At 43.4% G+C, this 21486-nt stretch overlaps 2 protein-coding genes across 17 annotated transcripts in view; both read left to right on the top strand.

Moving 5' to 3' along the window:
* Window positions 1-2229: 2229 nt before the first annotated feature.
* Window positions 2230-20582, top strand: TRPV2 (transient receptor potential cation channel subfamily V member 2). 12 transcript variants are annotated; one of them, XM_030472619.1, is made up of 18 exons: window positions 2230-3410; window positions 5574-6612; window positions 7545-7834; window positions 8473-8606; window positions 8932-9084; window positions 9770-9910; window positions 10390-10688; window positions 11148-11324; window positions 11760-11918; window positions 12040-12135; window positions 12662-12732; window positions 13443-13608; window positions 13825-14055; window positions 14360-14426; window positions 14514-14821; window positions 15173-15291; window positions 16067-16161; window positions 16930-20582. In XM_030472619.1, the coding sequence occupies exons 3-18, from the start codon at window positions 7602-7604 to the stop codon at window positions 17058-17060; spliced, it is 2580 nt and encodes an 859-aa protein (XP_030328479.1). In that variant the 5' UTR covers window positions 2230-3410; window positions 5574-6612; window positions 7545-7601; the 3' UTR covers window positions 17061-20582. The 12 variants fall into 12 exon arrangements, with proteins under 12 accessions (XP_030328479.1, XP_030328478.1, XP_030328482.1 ...); XM_030472618.1 differs by having other exon boundaries at window positions 2230-4859; XM_030472622.1 differs by adding an exon at window positions 7072-7271 and having other exon boundaries at window positions 2230-5831.
* Window positions 18060-21486, top strand: part of ITGAE (integrin subunit alpha E) — a 33600-nt gene continuing 30173 nt past the window's right edge. For all 5 annotated transcript variants that reach the window (XM_030472607.1, XM_030472609.1, XM_030472611.1 and 2 more), the window contains exon 1: window positions 18060-18364. In XM_030472607.1, coding sequence (XP_030328467.1) covers window positions 18082-18364 — 283 coding nt within the window. In that variant the 5' untranslated portion in view covers window positions 18060-18081. The remainder of the gene's footprint in view (window positions 18365-21486) is intronic.

Here is a 21486-nt window from a genome sequence, read left to right as displayed (position 1 = left end):
CCCATTCACTTGAGCGTAACCAGGTTGTACCCATGGTGGCTGCTTGTCTTCATCTATTGCATTTTGACAGCTGCTTACCTTGCAGTGGGAATCCCGGCATCCATATGCTGTGTGCACAGCATTTCTGTGCTGGTGCACTTTGCTCTTACTGATAACCCTGTATTATGCATTATCTTGGTGGGGTTGGGATTTTGGTTGGGGTTTTTTTGTCCATTGTAGTGTTGCTGTTAAAGTTTGTTCCTCCTAAATGTCAGCTTTCAGTGTAGCATCACAGTGTCTGTGGTAAGTAAGGCACTCATTAGCAGTGTGTTCTGGGCATGGATTCAACCCAGGCTAAAAAGTTACACTACTCATTTCCAGAAGGCTGCACATTGTAACTAAAGCTCATTGTGGTTTAATGGTTATATTGTTTTTCTCAGCAGCAGGGCTTGCTTCCCTGCTATCTGCTGTCTGCTATTCCTGGCTGTGATAGCAGAAACCTGAAGTGTTTCTGTGAACAATTGCTCTTTCTACCATAAGAGATATCTTCCTTAGATTGAATTTTCGTGGAGTTGCTGCTTTTGCCTTTCTTATTTCATGCTTTTTGTGGTTCAGGTGCTCGGCCAGCTCCTGCTTTTTCCAGTCCAGCTGCCTAGGCAGGTTGCCCAGGGAGGCTGTGGAGACTCCTTCCTTGGAGATCCTGACGGGCCGGCTGGATGTGGTTCTGGGCAGCCGGCTCTAGGTGGCCCTGGTTGAGTAGGGGGCTGGCTGAGATGTCCTCCAGAGGTCCCTGTCAGTTCCCCAGTTCTCTGCTCAGCAGTGCATGAACTCCCTGTCCAGAGGAGATAGAGCACCGAATAAATTTACATTACTTTTTCTGCTGCTGGTTTGCTCCATGATACAACTAGCTGCTTTATCTTCTCTGGCTTGTAATTAACAGATGTCCTTTCTCAAGTTGTAATAATTAAGCTAATCTGTAATAATTCAGCTGATCTGCTGACTGGTTGGATAACACAGGCTGCAGGTACAGTTTGCTCCATTTCAGATACAGGTCTGTAAGTGGCAGGTTGCCAGTGTAGGAGCTTTGGCTGGTTGGGTGAAACTGGATGTGCCCATGTGCTGGTTTCCCCAGCCCTGTAGGAAGATTTCCTTAGGTGAAGCTTGTGCTGAAAGTTAATTAGCATTTGGCTTACTAAAAATGCCACATAACTGCATATCCTTAAAGCTAAAGCACAAGGAGTGAAATCCCCAGAGCTGTAGTGTTGCACCACTACCTGGGTGAAATGTGGAGCCAGACTCACTGCGAGGATGTGGGGGCACTTGGGCTTGAGCTCTGCTGCTCCTTGTGTTATCCAGGCTTCTGACCCCTGAGCTAATAGAGGGATGGCAGTCACTAGCCAGCAGAGATGACTGCAGGGGATTTTGTCATTAATGAAGAAAATTCTTTGCCATTTATCTTAAATGATGTGAACTAGGGGAATGATATAAATGACAAGGAAATGTAAATATGAATGTGCATAACATGCATTGTTTGCACTAAAGAAGATGGGAGCAAAAGACACAGGAAGAGGTCTCGGGCAGTATGAATGACTGCTGTTAAGATACAACTGCAGTGGTACCTCAATTCAATCTGCTTAGAGCCGACTATTCATAACTAAAGAACTTGATAGGCTTTAGCCAGAATCTGTATGCTATTAAAATAGAATAATCCTAATGCTCCCACACCGACAACAGGTTCTGATAACATCTTCTAATCCTGCTGCAAGGTGAACTTTGTGACTGGCCTTTGGGGTTTTTTCTTACAGCTTCAGTTAATTTCTAGTCTGTTCTCTCTTAAAACGAAAAAAACCCCAAGATTTCAAAGGATTTGTCTTCTGTGCTTTTAAAAAAATACTTCTAAGACAACTGAGATAACCCTGTGACAGTGGTATTTGGATATGTTTAGTGTTTTGCTGTGTTAGCAACTGCCCCAAAAAGTAATGCTATAGGAGAAGTGGGGATTAAGGCAGATAAACATTGGGAATACCTCAGTATGTTTGCAATCTCGTCTGCAGTTCCAAAGGCATTGTGTAGCAGCTGTGTCCAAAGATCCTTGGCTGCACAATTTTGTGTTTATGGAATGTTGCTGCATCATCCAAACCAGCCTCATTTGGAACTAGAGTTTTTAAATTAGGCGAGTTTCTGTTAACTCGTTTGATACAAGAAGCGAATGGCTGCAATTCTCACAAGTGTGTGATTGCAAGTCTGCTCTTTCTGAAGAATTTCCTACCGAGGCTATTTCCATAAGCAGCAGGGATTCAGGTTTACTTGGTGGCCACTGGATGTCACTGTTTCTCCACAAAAGTGTTTTGAAACTACCCTTGGGTTTCCTATTTTGCTGCTATTTGATTGTCAGTGGAGCTTTCCTTCAGGCTATAATCCTACAGAAAGGGATACATCAAGTAGAAAGATATTTCCATGTAAGGAATAAGAGAAGTGGATGTTTCCTTCAAAGGCCTGAGAAGTATATATAGATAGCAGCCTTTAAATATTACGGTGTAAGACTAGCATTTATAGAAATACTGTCATGTAAATTACTTCAGTCCCCAGGGATATCAGACAGGTTCTGACAAGGAATTATATTTATGAGTATTTGGATTTGATTTGGCACTGGTTGGTGTCTCTAGAGATACACGTTTCTATCTGTGTAACTACAACGAACAGAGCTGCTAAAATTCATCCCTTCAGTATGGGGCTTACACAACTTGCATGAAAAAAGACTCTGTATTTTCCCAGGTGTGAAAGTACAACTTTAAAGCAAACATTTTTTTCAATTAACCGTATGGCTTTCATGAGGTTTGAGTGAAGCACTGCCCTACCTGCTGGTTTGGAGAGAATTAGCATGGTCCACCCTTGAGTGCTGATATTACAGGCTTCCCTCCTCCTCTGAAGAAAAGTTTGAGCTGCTGCTCCAAATGCAGGATATTAATCATACGACATGTTTTTTAGTGTTTGGTAAAAATGGGCACTTAGGTGAACAGAGAATACATATTACAGGAAATGTGCTTGTTCCATCTTTTCACAACACCATCGTCCTCATGCTTCCTTTTGATTTCTGCTTAAGCAGGTTCTGGTCATCACTTTTCCTGCCATGAATTACTGTGCTTCATCATATATCATCTATAATTGTATCATTAATATATTTTATAGTATTATGAAATGGAATTTATTGATTTGACTTAAAGTTTCACTTAGTAGTAAAGAGTTTGACTTCTCTCTTCCCAGATTTAAGGTTTCCGCAGAATGCATGTCTTCTGTCAGGAGAAACTTAGTGCCATCAGCCACATTTTCATCAGTAAAATAAGTACTGAGCAAGTGCAGGATTCCTTCTTGTTCCACCAAATAGAAGCCTCAAAAAGCAAGAGGATCACGAGGCACTTTCAAAACTTCAGGTTGGCAGATAGGTGAAATGAATTTGCTGCTTTTATTCTCCCTGCATGTTGCTTTGGACGGCTCCCTCCTGAGTCCCAGCAGCTGTCAGGATTTCTAAGTTTTGGTGGCAAGATGCTTGTTAAGCATCCCAACCAGCTCAGCTGGCTGTGCACAGCAGTGTCGTCATCCCATGACAGACCTCGGAACGCTGTCACTGGCAAGTGCATGTTTGGGCAGATCTTGTATTTTTTTCCCTGCCTTGCTCTGAAATGGGAATGCAAGTGTTTTACCCTAGTGTACTCTGCAGAAGCATGTGCGCATGTGTGTGCACATACCAGTGTTTCTGTGTTCCCCAGCAGTTCCATGGTTTTGTTTTGCTGTGGTGACCCCTCAGCTGGCAGTGATTCCTTTCCCAGCAAGCTGCACATTCTCCTTCCTCTGTGTAAGCTATTAAAACCAGATGCGCAGAAAGAACTCTGTTATGATGAACTTTTGTGAGCTGATTTCATTCCTTGGCTGGAATAGTGGGCTGTCTCCCATGAAAGCTGGGGGAAAAGCCCAAGAGGATTTAAACTCTTAAGTCTGAGCTAAACTCCTGGGTCTGAATCTATGTCTGTTGTTATCAGAGTAAATTAAGTGTAGCACGGCTAAAGCAAACTGAACTAAATCAATACAAAGCTGGAATGAGAGATAGGAGAAATGAGATCTGACCTTGCATTAATCTGCCTATATTTGTTCTTTATAGGTTATTCTGTGGGTCCTAATACATCATTAAGCCTGGAAAGAATAAGTAGCTTTGTGTTGTTCCTGGATCAGCTTGATTTTAAAACACAGGAATCTGAGAAATAAGCTTGTGATCTCATGCAAAAGCATGAAAGAGGAAAAGGCACCCTGCCATTTAATGGGTGTATTTATAGGAAGGTCTTCTCACAGCCTGTATCTGACTCAAAGTAGAAGCCATCTGGGAATGTTTCTGTGGGTAAGGACCACATTCCAGGAAGTGTCACATCATCCTGCAGTCCTGTCAGACAAGGATTGCTTTAGGCTCTCTTTTGGCTCATGGTAGGTTTGGAAGAAGAAAGTAACAGCCAGAGTTCAGTGTGTCATGATGTGACACCCCTTCTCAATGCTTTTGGACCAATGGTAATTAAAGTTCTGAGATTTCTTATGGAATCTGCCCCTGCTATCAAGCTGTTGATTAGAAGAGTTCTTTACCATTTTGGCAGTTAATAAGATTCTCTAGATGACCCCTAGATCACATAAATGGCATCGTAAACCATCAGTCCTCTGCAGAGTACAGATGAGAACCACTCTGCGGGAAGACTGTTGAGACTGTGGGTGCTGAATGTCATCCTGCGCTGATGCTGAGGCCTCCTCGGGCCTCAGTTCTGTTAGGAGTGGAGAGAAAAAACTAAGACACTTGGTGTGGGCTGATGTCCTCTGTTTCCCGGGGTCCTATCTTGTGAGTGGTGAGTGAAGTGGTATTGGTGTGTGTACATGGTCTCAGCGACAGGCAGTTGTAGGAATGGCCAGTCAGTGCTCCTAGAAGTAGCCTCACCAAGACATTCACTCCTTTGGAGTGCTCATTTCCTTTAGAGTAAGGAAATGAGTACTAGGGGCAAATGGAGTAACCAGTGGCCTAAGTGTTTGGGGACTGAGGCTGCTTTGTGCAATTTCCTGTGCCTGCGATGAGTAGCTGACACTGTACTTTGTACAGTAACATTCTGGCTAGCGTATTGTCTCATATCATTTGCACTGCCTCGTAGCTGGGCTGAGTGAAGTTCTGCAAGGAGAATTGGCTTCCCACAGAAACAGTTGACCTCAGACGTTTTGCTGCTTACTTGCTTGTCCTGGGGCTAACTGAAGGAGCCTTGTGACAAACCTCACAACAAAATCACGGGCTCTAGCGCTGTCAGGGTGAAATCAGCCGCCTCCCTTGAGATCTGAGTGGTGTGTTGTTGAAAGCCCCGAGATGTTGCCTCTATACGTGCAGGCAGGGGTTAAGCATTATGAATTTGCAATAGCCAGCCAGCTTTCCCATATAAGAGCACTGCGCTCATTGGCTCTCTCTTTTACTGAGAAATCTATCTAGTCATTTCCTGTGCAAACCCTTCTTCGCTTGGCAAAAAGCTATACAGTTGAGTAAATAACAATAATCCGTGGTTATTCCTTCTCACAGGCAGCTTGGATTCTCTCATGGACCACCACCAACTAGGAGTTCAACGTTGTGCCATTCACAGACTGCTATTATGAGCATGGTCTTCTCTGCAGAGGAGGAGGACTCTCACCCATGGATGTGAATAACTTGGGGTCTGCTTTCACACTAATTAGCACTTGTTGGTGTTCGGCTTGGTTTCTACCGAGAGATTATTTACCCTTTGAAGAATCAGTTGGGACTCCTTGTCAGATCAGTTCTTGGGTGGAGCTTGCAGTAACTTGGGGTAAGTGCTGTGCTCTTCCTCTTTTGACAGCAGGGCTTTTCTGTGCTGCGCTACTCAAAATGGCTTGCTAAAGTCACGGAAAGAAACAACTCAGTTCTTGAATAGAGAAGTGGAAGTTGGGCTGGCAAACAGAGAGTGCTCTCTGTTTCCTAGGGACAGACAAGGTGGATATATATATTATAGGGTCCTTTCTTATAGGACCGTTTTGCTCTTGCTTTTAAACCAGACAGTCTGTCTGTACAAGACTGACAATAAATAACTCTCTCCAGTGCTGTGGAGAGATGGAAACTGCAGCTGAAAAATGAGTTTGGGGAAAGGAAGACAGAAAAGCACAAGCAAACTATTTTGGAAGTACAAATAGTTCTCTAAAGGGTGAGCAAATATACCAGTAAGTGTTTTGGGGGAGGAAATAAGTCTGAAAGAGTATTATAGGGTGTATGCCTGTGTGTGCAGAGGAATGTTTGTCGTTAGAGCGCAGACTAAACTGAATGGCTGAATTATCATAATGGTTTGTCTTGAAACCAGCCCTTGGATTTCTTGCTGTGAGCTGCATAAAGATGTTTTGTGGCTGTTTGCTGCCTAGAACTGTTTCTCCATATCCTAATCTAAGGCATAATGCTTATGCTTTCTTATATATGTCAATTTACTTCTTTGATGGTACAGGCTATGGAGTCTGGCTGTAGTCCCAGCAAAGGCGATTTCTCTTCAGAGAAAACCTGTTAACCATTTGGAGGGAGTACATGTGAATAAGACGGAGTTATTAAAGAAAGCTTTACTTCAGGTTGGTAATCATGGATGTTTTTCCTTGCTGCTTCACAAACTGTGTGTGAAACTGCAGTCATATGCTGACTACAGATAGCTTGCATTGGATGTGGATCTGAGATGCATCCAGATATATATGAGGAGATGTCTCAAAAGAGTAAAACAGGAGTACAAGGCATACTTAATAAAGTGGGCTGGCTGGATGCTCTGATGAATACTGATGCTTTCTGTACATCTGATCCAGATCCAACTTTGCTCTTGGGAGATCTGTGCTCTGTGCAGGCTCTGCGGGCTCTTGAGTGTTCACCTGGCAGCTGGGCTGTGCATCTGCCTGTGCTGTGGGGCTCAAATTCAAAGCCTGTGCTCACATGGATAGCCAACAGCTCCAAACATTGGGAAGATCCCACTCCTTTTGTCCCAGGATGAAACATAAGAATGCCTGAGGGGAACATAATTTGCACGTGTGTTTTCCATGTAGAAACAGCGCAATGCTTACCAACAGAGAACATGGACAAACTTACCACTCTCTTGTAAAGAAGGCCTACAGTTAATCTTATCTTTTCGGCCACTTGGTGACTAGCCTGTGTTGGCTGCACTGAGACAAGAACAATGACTGTAGTCTCCTAAAGATCCACTTTCTTTGCCTTTTAAGTAAGGAACCTGTGCTGCTGCCAACAGGTGAGGTCATCTCACAAAGGGGGTTCAGATGTTCTGCAGATCAGTTGCTTGTATTTTGTGAACTGTTTGTGCACTTCTTTTCCAGTGGTACCCTATCTAAGGCTTTGTATTTATTGAAATACTCCCACTATGGAGAGTTTTACTGAGGCTCTCAAGGGACCCATAGTCAACTGTAGGAACACCGGACCTGGAACCATGTTTTCCTCTCTGTGCTGCATTGAACACATTCGAGGTTTGTGAACGAATGATGTTCATTCTCCCTTTCCCTTGCAGGTTTAGTCTCCCAGCACGGAACGCCTTTGGTGATCTGAAAGACCATCTCTATCAGAAATGGATAACTTCACAAATGGGCAGCCAGGCCCAGGTCAGAGGAACAGGTTGATGGGATTGCTAGAAACAGATGACAGTACCCCAGAAGATAAACCTGCATCTAGTAAAAAGGAAGAAAGATCGGGACCTGGAAAAAGAGAGCAACGACCCTTGGAGACACCATATCAAAAGGAAAGCAGTAACTTTCCTCCTAAAGTCAAGATTAATCTGACTAGGCTAGGACTTGTTAGCAAGTGAGTAACTGTTGGGTATTTGACAAGGGTGCAATCCCTGCTGATCTATACTGATCTCTGCTGCGGGGGGCCTATAGACTTCACCAAGTCTACACTAAAAGTGGCAATGTAGAAGTATTACAGGCATCTGGCGGGAGGTAATTGAAAGAAGAAAGGGGACATATTAGCCCTTTCCTTCTGCACTTGGTAGGTACACGTAGGATGTGTGTTGTGGTGTGTTTTGTGTAAATCTGAACTAACACTAAGCCAAGTTGGGTATAAGAGCATCTTAGCATGGAGCCCTATGCTTGCCACGAAGGGGTATAAACCAGTTCACAGAGTGTTTCACACCGTGTGATGGGACTGACTCTGGTCCTGCAGCTATCTTGGGCTTCTCTGTCTTTATGCTCTGGGTGTGTTCCAGGGTTGCACATCAGACTAGATCTGGGAAAAGCTCCAGCTGATGGAAAGAGCAGCCACTTAAGAGAATTCTGGGAAATAACTGCCTCTATTTTTCCCTTGACTTAAAAATAAAATACTTGTTTTTTCTGACAAACTTTTCTGCTTCCCTCCTTTCTTACACCATCCCCCTGGAACTTACTGAACACTCTTGTCTTCTGCTCTCCAGAACTTCTTAACACTTTGCATTTCTTCCATAGCCAAAAGGACCCAAATCGCTTCGACAGAGACAGGCTCTTCAGCGCAGTCTCAAGGGGCAGCCCCGAGGCACTGGATGGTTTACTGGAGTATTTAAGGAGGACTTCCAAATTTCTCACTGATTCTGAATACACAGGTAGAGTCCTGCTCAGTACTCCATAAAGAAGGTTAGCAGGGGCAGCACTTCTTAACATAAGGGGGAAGCAGGGGAACTTGCTGGTGGTTCTTTGCTTTCTTCAGCCCTCTGTCCATACTTTTATTTTCCTAATGTCCACCTGAGGATGGAGAATGCCATTAGCTAGATATATCTTAAAGCTTTTGCCTCTACTGCAGACTAAAAATACTGAGAAAGGCCTTCAGAATAATTATTTGGTCCTACAGTGAGAGTTAAGTTCTGAATCAAGTGATAGAGATGTGTGTGAAGTACATGCATAACCCATTCAATTCTCTTTTTCTACTAGATGCAAATACTGGGAAGACCTGCTTAATGAAAGCCCTGTTGAACTTAAAAAATGGAAAGAATGACACAATCCCACGTTTGCTGGAAATAGACCAAAATACACACAATCCTAGGCCTCTTGTCAATGTGGCATGCTCTGACTGTTACTACAGAGGTAAGAGTTCTGTTCTGGTGCCGTATCAGAGCACCTTCCTCATCACCTGGGTAAGAGGTGCAAATACAAGGAAAAAGAAGGGAACTGGAGCTTATGCAGCACTGGAGTTCCAGAGTTCTGGTGCAGTTACACTAACAGCCCACTCACCTTATATTTCTGGTTCTGGTGCTGCATCTTCTTCAGCCTTGAGTTATACACTTCCACAACTTTGTTCTTGGTCTATAAAATGAATGATGCATGTTTAATAACCCAAGAATATGAGAGAGTATGCTTGGGAAAGTTTAAAAAGCATGTCTAAAGGGAAAAAGAAATAGTATATCACTGTTAAAGTAGGAGTTCTGCTGTTTGGCAGAATAGCAGACATGCAGCATAGTTGTGTACGTGTATGATTGTCTTTATCTTCTCATAGCTGCTTGGGATTTTAGTGCCAGGCAGGGGCAATTGCCTGGTCTTGTGCCGAATGTATAACAGCCTTGAGGCTTGTCTTCTGACTCGGTGTTTGCAATGTTCTTTTCCAATGAATGTTGTTGAAAGTCATCAGTTGCCACCCATCCCCTGCCCAGCAATGGGCGGCAGGATTGCTGTGCAGAATACAGTGATTGTTGAAATAGCACTTTGCTGAAGAGTCCTTTGCCTGTTCCCTCTGATAGTGGCACCGAGTGATGGGTTTTGCCTGTTTCCCTAGGCCAGACAGCACTCCATATTGCTATAGAGAAAAGGAGCCTAGAATTAGTGAAGCTTCTAGTAGAGAATGGAGCTGATGTCCATGCCAGAGCCCACGGTGAATTCTTCAAGAAGAAGAAAGAAGGAGTTTACTTTTACTTTGGTGAGTCAGTGTGGAACATGTTCCTTTGCTTTTTATGTTGCCTTACTGGATGCAATGCCACTAATTCTCAGTTGGTTTGCCCCTCTGTGCATAGGTTAGCATCTCCACTGTCCTGTAATCAAGCTCTTGCTTTATTTGAATGGCAGGATCCTTTCACAGACTGAGGTGTCCGATGAGCATTTGGCATCGTCTTTGGTTTTATGTACTTAATCCCATCTGAGGAGCTTCAGACAGAAACAAGCACTTGATTAGTTTAACCAAATTAGAGGTCTAGGAAAGTGTTTCAGCTGCCCCCAGAAATAAGGAGTAATTTACTACAAAACGCTTTCTGAATCTAGAGAGATTGAGGAAGAACTTGTTCTGTGTTCCAGTGGTAAAACTATAGGCCAAATATGTTTTCCTAGAATTGCTTTTATTTTTCTTTAATTCTTTTTCACCTCTTTCTGCTTCCCCTTCAAATACTGTCCTCCTCTCTTCAGGTGAACTTCCCCTGTCTTTGGCCGCTTGTACCAACCAGCTTGAGGTTGTGGAATATCTTCTAAACAATCCCCACCAGAAAGCCAGGCTCCAGGAGCAGGACACGCAGGGCAACACAGTCCTCCATGCCCTGGTGATGATTGCAGATGACACTGAGGAGAACACCAAGTTTGTGAGCACAACATACGTTGAGATCTTGAAAGCAGGTGTGAAGGTTGACCCAACATGGAAGCTGGAGGAGATCGTGAATTATGATGGATTAAATCCTCTGCAGCTTGCTGCCAAGACAGGCAAAGTGGAGGTAAACCTGGGGTGGCTGAGAAACCTGGGGTGGCTGAGAAACACAGAAGACTGTAGCATACATCCTCAGCTTAGGGTTAAGAATAAGCTTAAGATTATTCTTAGGGTTTGATGTAGGAGCATCTTGTACCCAGCCTGTAGTAATGCTACTGGCAGTGGCAGTGCCACAGGAGACAATGAAGGAGGCCTCCTCCAGGCCACCGCACTTAGTGTACTACAGAGTTTGAGCTGGTTGCTGCTGCTCTGGACTGAAACTGGTTCTACTTCTGGAGGAGCCGATACAAGGCATAGTTAGATGATTGCATGCTTTTATCCAGATAGTCTGATGTTTGGGTATATCAAAGTGAATACTGCAGAAAGCCAGGTGTCATATATTTTGAAGGCGAGTTGGGTATTCTTGTATCATTCTACACCTTCATTGCATACATATTTTTCTGGTATTCAACTGGTTTCTCTTCAGATCTTCAAGCACATCATCCAAAGAGAGATCAAAGATCCGGTGTACAGGCATCTGTCACGCAAGTTCACTGAATGGACCTATGGGCCTATCCATGTGTGTCTCTATGACTTGTCCTCTATAGACAGCTTTGAGGAGAACTCTGTGCTGGAGATTCTGGCATACAGCAGTGACACACCGGTAAGTGCTTCGACTCAAAGGCAGCAATGTTTTTGCTGCCTTCCTATAGTGTTGCTGTTGTATTATGCAAATCATTTCAAGTTAATGTGATGTTTCACATGATCATTTTTCTGGAAAAGAAATGCATGCTGGAAGTATTGGCACATTTTAGTATTTATAGTCTGCTTGGCGTACCTCTGATAATCTAGAATATGAGAGAAATTTTTGAGCCTTTGGTTGTCCTAAGCCTGGGTGTGTCCAAATACCTTGATGAAGCTGAGCAGAAGTAACTTCTTATGGGATGGTTGATTTCTTTCATACTGAAAGGCCTGACTGAATAAACCCTTAGCAATTCCCTAGTTGGAGTCACTGACCTCTAACCCAGAAAAAGACAATCCTCTGGTGAATTTGCATTCCTGCTGACACATGAGTACATTTTTGTTTGTTTTTCCATAGAATCGGTACAAGATGGTGGTTTTGGAGCCACTGAACAAACTGCTTCAGCAAAAATGGGAAACATTTGCTTCCAAGAGATTCTACTTCAGTTTTGTCTCATACTTGTCGTTCATGATCATCTTTACAGCCATTGCGTACTATCAACCCTTACGGGTAAAGGTGGGTCCAATCTTTTATCTAGAAAGGCCTGACTGGATGAGTTTAAAAGGTGCAGGGTGGTTATCATCACTACCTCTGCCTGTCTTCAGTGGGGTTTTTTTGTTTTGTTTTTATCCTGCAGCCTTCGTTTCCAGTGGAGTTTACGGCTGGAGGCTTCCTGTGGGTCTCTGGACTGATCATTATCTTGCTAGGAGGCATTTATCTAATCTTTGCTCAGGTATGGGGATCTCTTGTTTAGTTCCATTGTAAGAAAGAAAAAAAGGAAACTGTCACTGACATGAAGGCAACAGATTCAGTTCTCTTGACATGAGGATGTGCATGAGTGGATGGCAGGAGAGAATCCTGCTCCAAGACACAGTGTCAATGTAATCTAACAGTGATAGGGATGGCACAAGCCAGGTTGCTGGGCAAGAGGAAGAACAAGTTCACAATAGCGAATAATTATGAGAGACTTCTGTGATTTTTGGTACTGAAATTCATCCTTGGCATTTAATGCAGTCTGTTAATAAAGACATTGGCTGAGCCATGATTCAGCCCTTGTTTATCCATGCACTCTATAAATAAGGCCTTTCTTTCATCGCGGAAGGATGAATAGCTGAAATTTGGGATTTTGCAAATGAAAGCATGAAGACGAGCTTATGGAACAAACCTTGCCCCTGAAGAATAGGCTATGCTGGGCAGGAATCACTCAGTAGCATGCCCTGTTTTTTGATGAATGGCTACCATTGATTTTTCTCTGCTAGAGTCTGTACTTGCGGAGGAGACGCCAGTCCCTGAAGACTATGTGTTCTGACAGCTGCATTGAGATCTTGATGTATGTCTCTTGAGGTTTTTTGCACAGTGAAAGCATGGGTGAAATTGGTTCTCTGCTGTGTGCAGCTAAGTTGCCCTAACATTGCTAGAGAGATGGTGAGCAGGAAAGAATGATTCTCTGCCACTGTCTCCTCTTTCCATCCCTTCCCTGCTTGCTTCTACTTGCTGCATCTTGTCATAACCCTTTGTTGTAATGGACTTTGCTGGATATGGTCTGTCCTTGGATTTGTAGTGGAACACAGTGAAGGTCAGACCCTCAATTATTCCACAATTAAGAACATATACTTGTTAGAAAAAGAGCTCAAGTTCTTCATCATACTGTCACTGTGGCTCAGGGTTGACTGAAAGGAAAATAACTTCTCAGTTTTCTGAGGAGAAATGTGTATAGATGCATGTGTGTGCCTGTATGTGTGCATGTGTTCATAAGTGTTAAATTTTTTTCCTCTTAATGTCAGTTCTGTGAGTTACATCAAGCAGTTCAAAGTTTCCATGCTGTGAGATTAACCAGTTCATAACAAAACTGCAACAGTTCGTGGGTCTGGTTATAACAGGATTTGCTTATATAAACTATGTGTCTGAATAACTGCCACTTTATATGTTCCATGTAGCCTCGTAAAATGTGTTTGCTTCTCCTTGCAAAACAGAACAGATCTGCAAATGGGCCTTTTTGTTGAGGTAAGTCACTGTGTCACTCATTCTGTTTCTCTCCAGCTTCATCCAGGCTTTCTCATTGCTGCTGTCAGCAGTCCTGTATGGTGCAAGTTCAGAAAACTATGTGGCAGTGATGGTGTTCTCCCTGCTTCTGGGATGGATGAACATGCTGTATTACACTCGGGGCTTTCAGCGCACTGGGATCTACAGTGTCATGATCCAGAAGGTCAGTACTCAGGAAAAAACTTTGTATGAAAGGCTTTTGGGTGTGAGGAGCTAATAGAAGTCCTGCAATCACTTTTCTTCTCTCAGGACCATGAAAATCATAAATGGAATTGATGTACTGACTAGGGAACTAAATATATTGCACAAGGAGATTAGACCAATATCTTCAAGGAAGTACAGTTGCAGCAAACCACTAATTTGCTATCTTTGAATATAGGAAGTGGCAGCAGCTTACTCTTCCCTATTTGTCATAAAACAACTCAAAACGAGCAGTCAAAACCAGTGTGAGTTCCCTGGAACTGTTGTGCATGGGCTGAGAAGTGTTTCCAGATCCATAGAGGAGAATGGTATTACAAAGACAAGACAAAGCAGAGGTGAAATGTGGTACCAAGGAAGAATTCTGATCACCACTTGTGTGAAACACCATGGAGATGGAAAAGAAAGAGATGTGTGTGTTAAAACAATTTGGAAGCAGCCATGCTGGGGAACTGACATGATATTTATTTATTTCTAAGAACCTATTCACACAAACATAACAACGAATAAGTTCATGTAGTGCTGTCAGATTAAGCTACCAATGATGTTACTTACCTAAGTAGTATGTGTTAGTTTCTTAAACTGGATACAAGCATTTTCCAACTTGCTTTCAGTATTGTTACTGGGTGTTGGTTTATGATGTGTGAGAGCGGGAGATCATCCACATGATTTCATGTGAGATAAAGAATGGCACTTCCTCCTGATTTGTGTTTCAGACTATCTTGAGAGATCTGCTGCGTTTCCTCTTGGTTTATATGATCTTCCTCTTTGGCTTTGCTGCAGGTAAGGACTTGCTCAGCGTTATGTTGTAGGCTGGGCTACAAGAAGTAAATTTGTCTAAAAAGGATTCAAATCCTGTTTTTCTCCTAGCTCTGGTTACACTGATGGGGGATGCTCCTTCAGTTTCTCACAACAAGTCTCTTGCTCATTTGGAGAGCACGGGGAACCATGCTATGTACGGTGGGCTGCTTAGTGTCTCCCTGGAGCTCTTCAAGATCACCATTGGGATGGGAGACCTGGATTTTCAGGAACATGCCAGATTCAGATACTTTGTCATGCTCCTGCTGCTTCTGTTTGTGATCCTCACTTACATTCTTCTGCTCAACATGCTGATTGCGCTCATGAGTGAGACTGTCACAGATATTTCTGGTTACAGCAAAAGCATCTGGAAGCTGCAGGTGAGGCACAGTACTGCTCAGCAGTTATGTCATGGCCTAGACTCCTACTTGAGTCTCATAACATCAGAGATGACAGTGCCTGTCTTTGTCCTAAGCCTTAGCTATAAGCTAAATCCTATCATTTTTATATGTATTTAAAACTCTTGCTTTTTGGATGACTACCAGCCAGTCAAGATCCACATGCATAAATAACTTGAGTGACTGGTACTATTAAGCTAAGAACACTTTGGGATTGAGTTCCAAAGCAATTTTCTAAGTCAAACTAGCTGCAGATTGGGGAAGATTGAATTGAAAAGAGGGGCTGGGCTCTGTATGCCCTGTTTTCTCTCTGACATAGACCTCTTCTTTCAGAGAGCTATTGCTATTCTAGAGATAGAGAAGGCCTGGCTGTGGCGCCAAGGCGGGAAGAGGAGATCTGGCTGCTTCATGTCGGTGGGCCTCAATAAGAAAGATGAGAGGTGGTGCTTCAGGTAAGACAGATGACCATTACAGCCTTGTAATGGATTCTCATGATTCATAAGCTGGTAACCCTGAACTGCCACAGGGAATTTCAGCACTGATTCAACAGAGTGCCTCAACCACATGTTCCTAGGTACAAGCAAGTTGGTTAGTGGAAGTTTGAGAGCTAGTTGAACCACCAAGACATGCTGTCACCCAAAGATGTCCTGTTTAACCCACATCCGTGCAAGCACTTCTGGTGGCAGAATGTCTGCAGTGATGCTTGCTTTATTGCTGCAAGTATAGCTGTGCCCAGAGCAGGCTGTGGTGGGAGGGATGCAGCCTGATCGCTCCTTTACCCAGGAACATGCAATTGGAGTGCAACACGAGAGGGCAGCACTCCTCCTCGCATATAGGGGCTAGGAGAGCAGATGAACCTTTCTCCACCCAGTGAAAAGAACTGCAGGCAGCACTTCTGTAACTCCAGTGTGTTACAGGACATGTATGGAAAGTGGAACCTCGGAGCCTCCTTTGTATTAAGTATGTTCCCTGGGAGGAAATGGAGTATCTTAAACCAAACGACATAGACCAGCATACAGTGTGCAGGGGAAGAAGATACTGACCTCATGGACTTAGACTACAGAAGATCTTTACTCAAAGAAAAGCTCTGTAGGGTGGTGGTGTTACAGCTAAACCATTAGGATTGTGTTGGCAGGATGAGCTGGGTTGTGACACTGTGGGACAATGCGAGCTGGGTTGAAATGCTGTGCTCCATGTACCAGTGTCTATTGCATTTTGTCTCTCCAGAGTAGAGGAAATTAAGTGGACTGATTGGGCAAAGGATGTGGGAGTTCTTAAGGAAGACCCTGGCAACACCAATGATTCAGAAATAAACCCAGAAGGTAAAATAAATAATGAAGAAAGATCTTCAGTATCTTTTTAGCTTCCTGCTGAGCAATTACTCATGGCCTGCTATTATGTCTTTGGTAACAGAAATTTTAGACAGTCTGACTTGCTCATGAAATTGCTTCCACGCAGCATCCCTCAGTAGCAGCAGCATCACTTGTGAGCTGAGAAATAAAGAATTAGAGTAGGTACGGACCTGGTCAGAGGTTGGGAACAAATAATGAGTATGAAGGAGATGCTGTTCCTACTTAGCTCTGATAGAAATGGGCAGGAAATGCTGCTGAGAAAAGCAAGGGCTGTTCTTCCCTTTGACTCAGTAGCCCAAATAGATGGTGCTTTTTCTAGGAAAAGTAAAATTTAGGCCCACTCATAGTCCAAATGTTAAAACCATGGGGCTTTTAGAGCACAAATCAGGGCATTACCACTGGCAACTTTGGCAAATTCTGCCTAAGATAACTATGTTTGCTTCCCTTGTGAGACCTGAGAAGTAGCTTTGTATGGGAAATGAAGAGCTGTTACTCTCTAGAAGTTTTGTTCAGCCTGGCAGAGCTTGGGCAGAAGCTCCACCGGATTGAAATACAGCCTTCTGCTCTTCCAGCATAGGTTCTACCTAGATGCCGGCTTTCTAGGATTGGGGATGTTGCAACACTTAAAATACTATTTGTGTGGTGGGATTTCCTTAAACTTGCACCCTTCTAAAAACTGGATCCCTTTGTCAGCCTACTGCTGACAAAGGGCTGCTGTTTTTATGTCTCCTGCTGTAGAGACAAGATCATGGAAACGGATGCCACAGAAACAACTGAGACCAGCTGGTTCAGAGGAGCAGTCACTATTGCAGCCCCAGATGTCAGCAACTGAGATGGTGCCTCTAGAGGGACAAACCAGGAATCCTTAGGAGGTTTTCTGGATTGCAACCTTGCTTCCACCTTCAAAGGAGTAGTTCTTCCTCTAGCACCTGGAAAAATTGAAGGCATTATCAGTATTAAAGTGCATTTCATTGAAGACTGTGGTTCATCCTGTGGCTTTAAATATTTTCATGCACTTTAATCATTAATTTCCTCTGAAGATACTATTTTTACTCAACTTTCTTTGCCTGACACTTTCATATTACTATGTCTAAAGATGCAAGAGCAAGGTCATAGGGGCAGTGGGAGTGGTCTTTGGGAGGCAGTGCTTTCTGAGCTGTATAGAAATAATGCTGCTTGCCGTAGAGAAGCAGAGGATGGAGTGACTGATCTAAGAACGGGTCAACTGTTATTCTTTTGTCACAAGAGACTGCACTGAAGTGCTTTGGAATAAAGACTGCTGTAGAGTCCTAAAAAGTTGCTAAGGATGGAGTTAGCTTCTGTGCAAAACACTGTCGATGTGAGATGTGAGTGGAGAAATACTCTTCAGTCTTCAAAAGCTCTACTGAGTCTTTGTGTCAGTGCCTGCAGTGCTCAGTGTTTAGCCCACATCAGAACTCCCATTTTACAATATTATAATGAAATTGTTTGCACGATGTGCACATTTGCTTAAGAGCACAATAGTGATGTGGATTTCCTGGACCTATAACTTCACATGGGGAATTTCTGAAACATCTGTCTTTCACAGGTTGCTTTGTGTCTGTAGCAAACATTAGCAGAATCCTGCACATGGCTTCTGAGAGACAGATAGCCCACAATGCATCATGTGGTTAACGTTTCCTATCAGTCTTAGTGAGCATCCTGTCTTGCTGTAAGTGGTTACAAGGACCTCATTGCTTTTTGTAATGTGCACACTGCCTCAGGCAGGATGAGCAGTGTACTTTGGACTCTGGGAAAGAGATAAAAATGAGCTGTCTCACTTTCACCCTATATTTAAAAATAATAACAGGAGTATTTCTGTAAACTGTCAATATAGCAAGTGTACTTCATTGAAAATGTTCATCTTTGGGCATGAACATTTTCAATGTTCAGAGCTTCAGCCTCTCTCAAAAAGGAAGAGAAGATGTGACTATAAGGCCTTATAAAATTCCTAATGACGTGTCACCCAGCACTGAGCTGAACACACTGCCACGCAAGTTAATGAGTGTTTTTCAGGACTTCATGTCAGTTTACACAGCCACATCTGTAAATGTAACAGCTGATGTTGCATTGGATGTACCTTTCATACAGGCAATGGCTAGTGATAGCCCTGAAAAAGCTGCAGGCTACGAATGTTGGCAACACCTTTCCTTCAGTAAGATAAACTATGCAACTGTAGATCTCCTGTCTTTCATTTCTACTCTGAGCAAGTGAAGCTAGGAGGTTTGTCTTTTGGAGGCAATCATTTTAATCCTGTTGCTTACTACGTGCAGATGACTGACAGCAAAAGCATTTCTTTAAAAACTTACGCCCTGTCACTTCAAATGGGTTCTTCCCCTGTGCTGGGCAATTCCCTCTGCAAGTATCAGTGCATTGGGTCTCTGAACTGTAACTAACTTTTCTCACTCCAGCTTCTGTTGTCTTGCTTTGTGAAGCCTTCGGCAGCTTTTTCCATCTATGGCTTTGTCCTAAATGTTCCCAAGATTTGGCAAGGTGCTCATATTGCACAAAAGGATCATCTGGCATATAGTGATCTATTGCTGTGCTTGGTGCTTTGCTGTGCAAGGGACACTTTGAGATTCTCAAGGAACACAGAATCAGATCTGCCATCCCCGCCTGGAATCTTAATAAGGAGGAATCTTGCTCACTGGCAGTGTTTTTGATAGCTGTGGCTTGTGACGGCTTGCTTTCAAGATAACCTGCCTCTTCAGCCATTCCTTGAACCTGCTTCTCTTTAAATCCCTTTCTTAAGGGATTTAAAGTGTTAGTTTATCTTTTGATCTGCATCAAAAATGTTCTTAAACATCCAGTGTCTGCTCTGAAACAGGGCCCTGACATTCCTTGTGCTTCACAGTCACACCACAGACCACCAGTCCCAGCGCTCCCAAGCTCATGAATGAAGGATGATGGACACCAGACAGGCACATGCAGCAAACAAATAGGTCAGGTTGTCAGAAGATTTATCAGTACACAGGCTGTCATACAGTTCTTTGATGTGCTATGGAAAAAAAGAAGATTTTTTGAGGAGTTACAACCTCTCTGCAGTGAGAAGTGAGTTAGCACTATTGAGATTAATATGAATAACCTCCCAGTATTCTTCATTCTTAATGCACAAGGCTCCTATTTGGTTTCACCTTCTGAGCCACTTCCCATTTTGGTCACGTTACAAACAGGAAGGCTGTCTGGGGTTTATTTTGAGGGATATCTGCAGTTCCTTGCAAGAGGAAGGACTTAAAAGCTGATTCATAGCTTTGAAGGCCCAAGAGGATTTTGGGATCCACTCTTAATAGGTCATAATGTTTTGCAAGAAAACACTTCAGTCATTGACACAAGAAATTATCAATAGGTGAACTGTTCCCTCCCTTCTACATCTTGTGACAGGTAAACCCATCTGCATGTGAACCCATCCCTATGCAAATGGGGAGGCTTTGTAGGGCTCTCTTCTGAGAAAACAGAAACCTTTCACAAACATCACTGAAGGAATAGCTGCAGTTTCTCTTCTCTGACTGCTCAGGATGTATGAGCCATGGAGACCCTGGAGTCCCAGCCACGCCATGAAGGAGACACCAGCAGCTCTCATGACTTTTCACACAAGGCTATGGATGGTCAAACCCTCCCCTATTGAATTTGGTCAAAGTTGCTTGGCTTCTGGCAGGGTTGGGAGATGAATGCAGACCTTGTTGCTTCCAAATTCCCCCTCCTCTACTCAAGCACACTTTGTGTGGTCATTGATCCCTGTGGCCTCTCTATTAGGCTCCAAATGCTTCCCACTGCAGTGATCTTTCTCCCTGCTTCATATCTGGTTTGTATGGTTCCCAATTCCCCATAAAGCCATTTTCCTCAGGGCTATAGGTAGAAGCAAGACTTTCTTGTTCCTCAGATGCTTTGCACATTTTATTTTATGGTTGTTTTTTCCCCCTGCTTATTTCAAAGCATGCTCTGAAGCTGAAGCCAGTGTGGGGAGCTGTGTCTGTGTCTCAGTTGATTCCCTCTCTTTTCATCTCTTCATGACCCCACTTGCAACTGAGCATACTTTCCGTTGCCTCTGTAGCTAGCAAAAGGAGTCTTTGAAATGTGACAAGTGAAAGGGCTCAGACAAAGAACAGATGCTTTATGTAAGTCTACATAAGCTGCAAAGAGCTATTTCTGAAGTGATGCAGCTGGCCCATTTCTCAGCTGGAGTGTTCCCATGGCTAGCTATCAGCTTTATTCTTCTTTGCTCTGTTTAAGAACTTTAATTTGTTAAATGACTAAAAAGAAAATAAAATTGGGGAGGGGAAAAAAAAAAGACATTTCAAAAAGTTCCACTTTGCAACCTCACATCTGCTTCAGCAGCATGAATAAAAGTGGGGCCAGACAGGACTAGGCAAAGCTTCAGGAACGCAACTGCAGCTGGTTCACAGCTGGCACATAACTGTTACCAAATCTGAGCGCAAAGAGCGTTTGCTTTCAGTTCAGATCCCTGAGATGTGGAGTGCTACAGCATTTCTGAACTGTGAGAATGGTTGTCAAATGGTGTTAAACACAGGGAGTCCTTGGAGGAAGAGAGATGGAGGTAGCTAGAAAGTGTCTGTGTGATTTGTTGCGCTCTTTTCTGAGAATGCTTGGAAAATTTACGGTTTCTGGGCAAAGAGAACTGTGTCTCTGAAATGGCTTTCCCCTTCCCTGCCCCTGAAAGGATTTGCCATGCAATTAGTTGACTCTTCTGATTCCTTAGCATTTGCTACTTCAGCTCATTTAGCATGTGTAATAACAACACACTGCATCCGAGTAATACTTGCTACACAGAATTCTGATAGTAGAAGCTATCTGGGAGTAATTCTGTGTGAGTCTGGTCCAGCCTAGGCTGAACAGCACAGATAACCATGGGATCAGTAGAAAACAAAGAATTGTTTGTACAGGGGAGAAGAGATGTACAGAATCCCTTAAAGTACCCTGGGCATCCTGCCATAAAATGTCAATGTTTCTGACACCAACAATGTACAAAATAAAGGGGGAACACCAAGTGCTCTGTGTGTGTGTGTGCGTGGGGGGGATCTCTTGCATTAAAAAATTACTATGAAGGGCATCTGAGAGCTGACATCTCTCTTAAATCCCTGCTGTGAGCTCACATGAGACAATTTGCGCATTTCAATGTGGTGTGGCACGGCCATGTAGCAGGCACCAAAGGACAAGGTGACCAGTACAAACACAGACCCTTGCGGCTTTTCCCAACAGATCCTATGTATTCTAAAAGTATTGGTGGACAGAAATGGAGCCACTGCTAAAAATGACCTT

Source organism: Strigops habroptila, assembly GCF_004027225.2.
Source record: "Strigops habroptila isolate Jane chromosome 13 unlocalized genomic scaffold, bStrHab1.2.pri S16, whole genome shotgun sequence".
Taxonomy (NCBI): Eukaryota; Metazoa; Chordata; class Aves; order Psittaciformes; family Psittacidae; genus Strigops; species Strigops habroptila.
The sequence above is the reverse complement of the archived record's forward strand: the minus strand, read 5'-3'. Positions and strand labels throughout refer to the sequence as shown.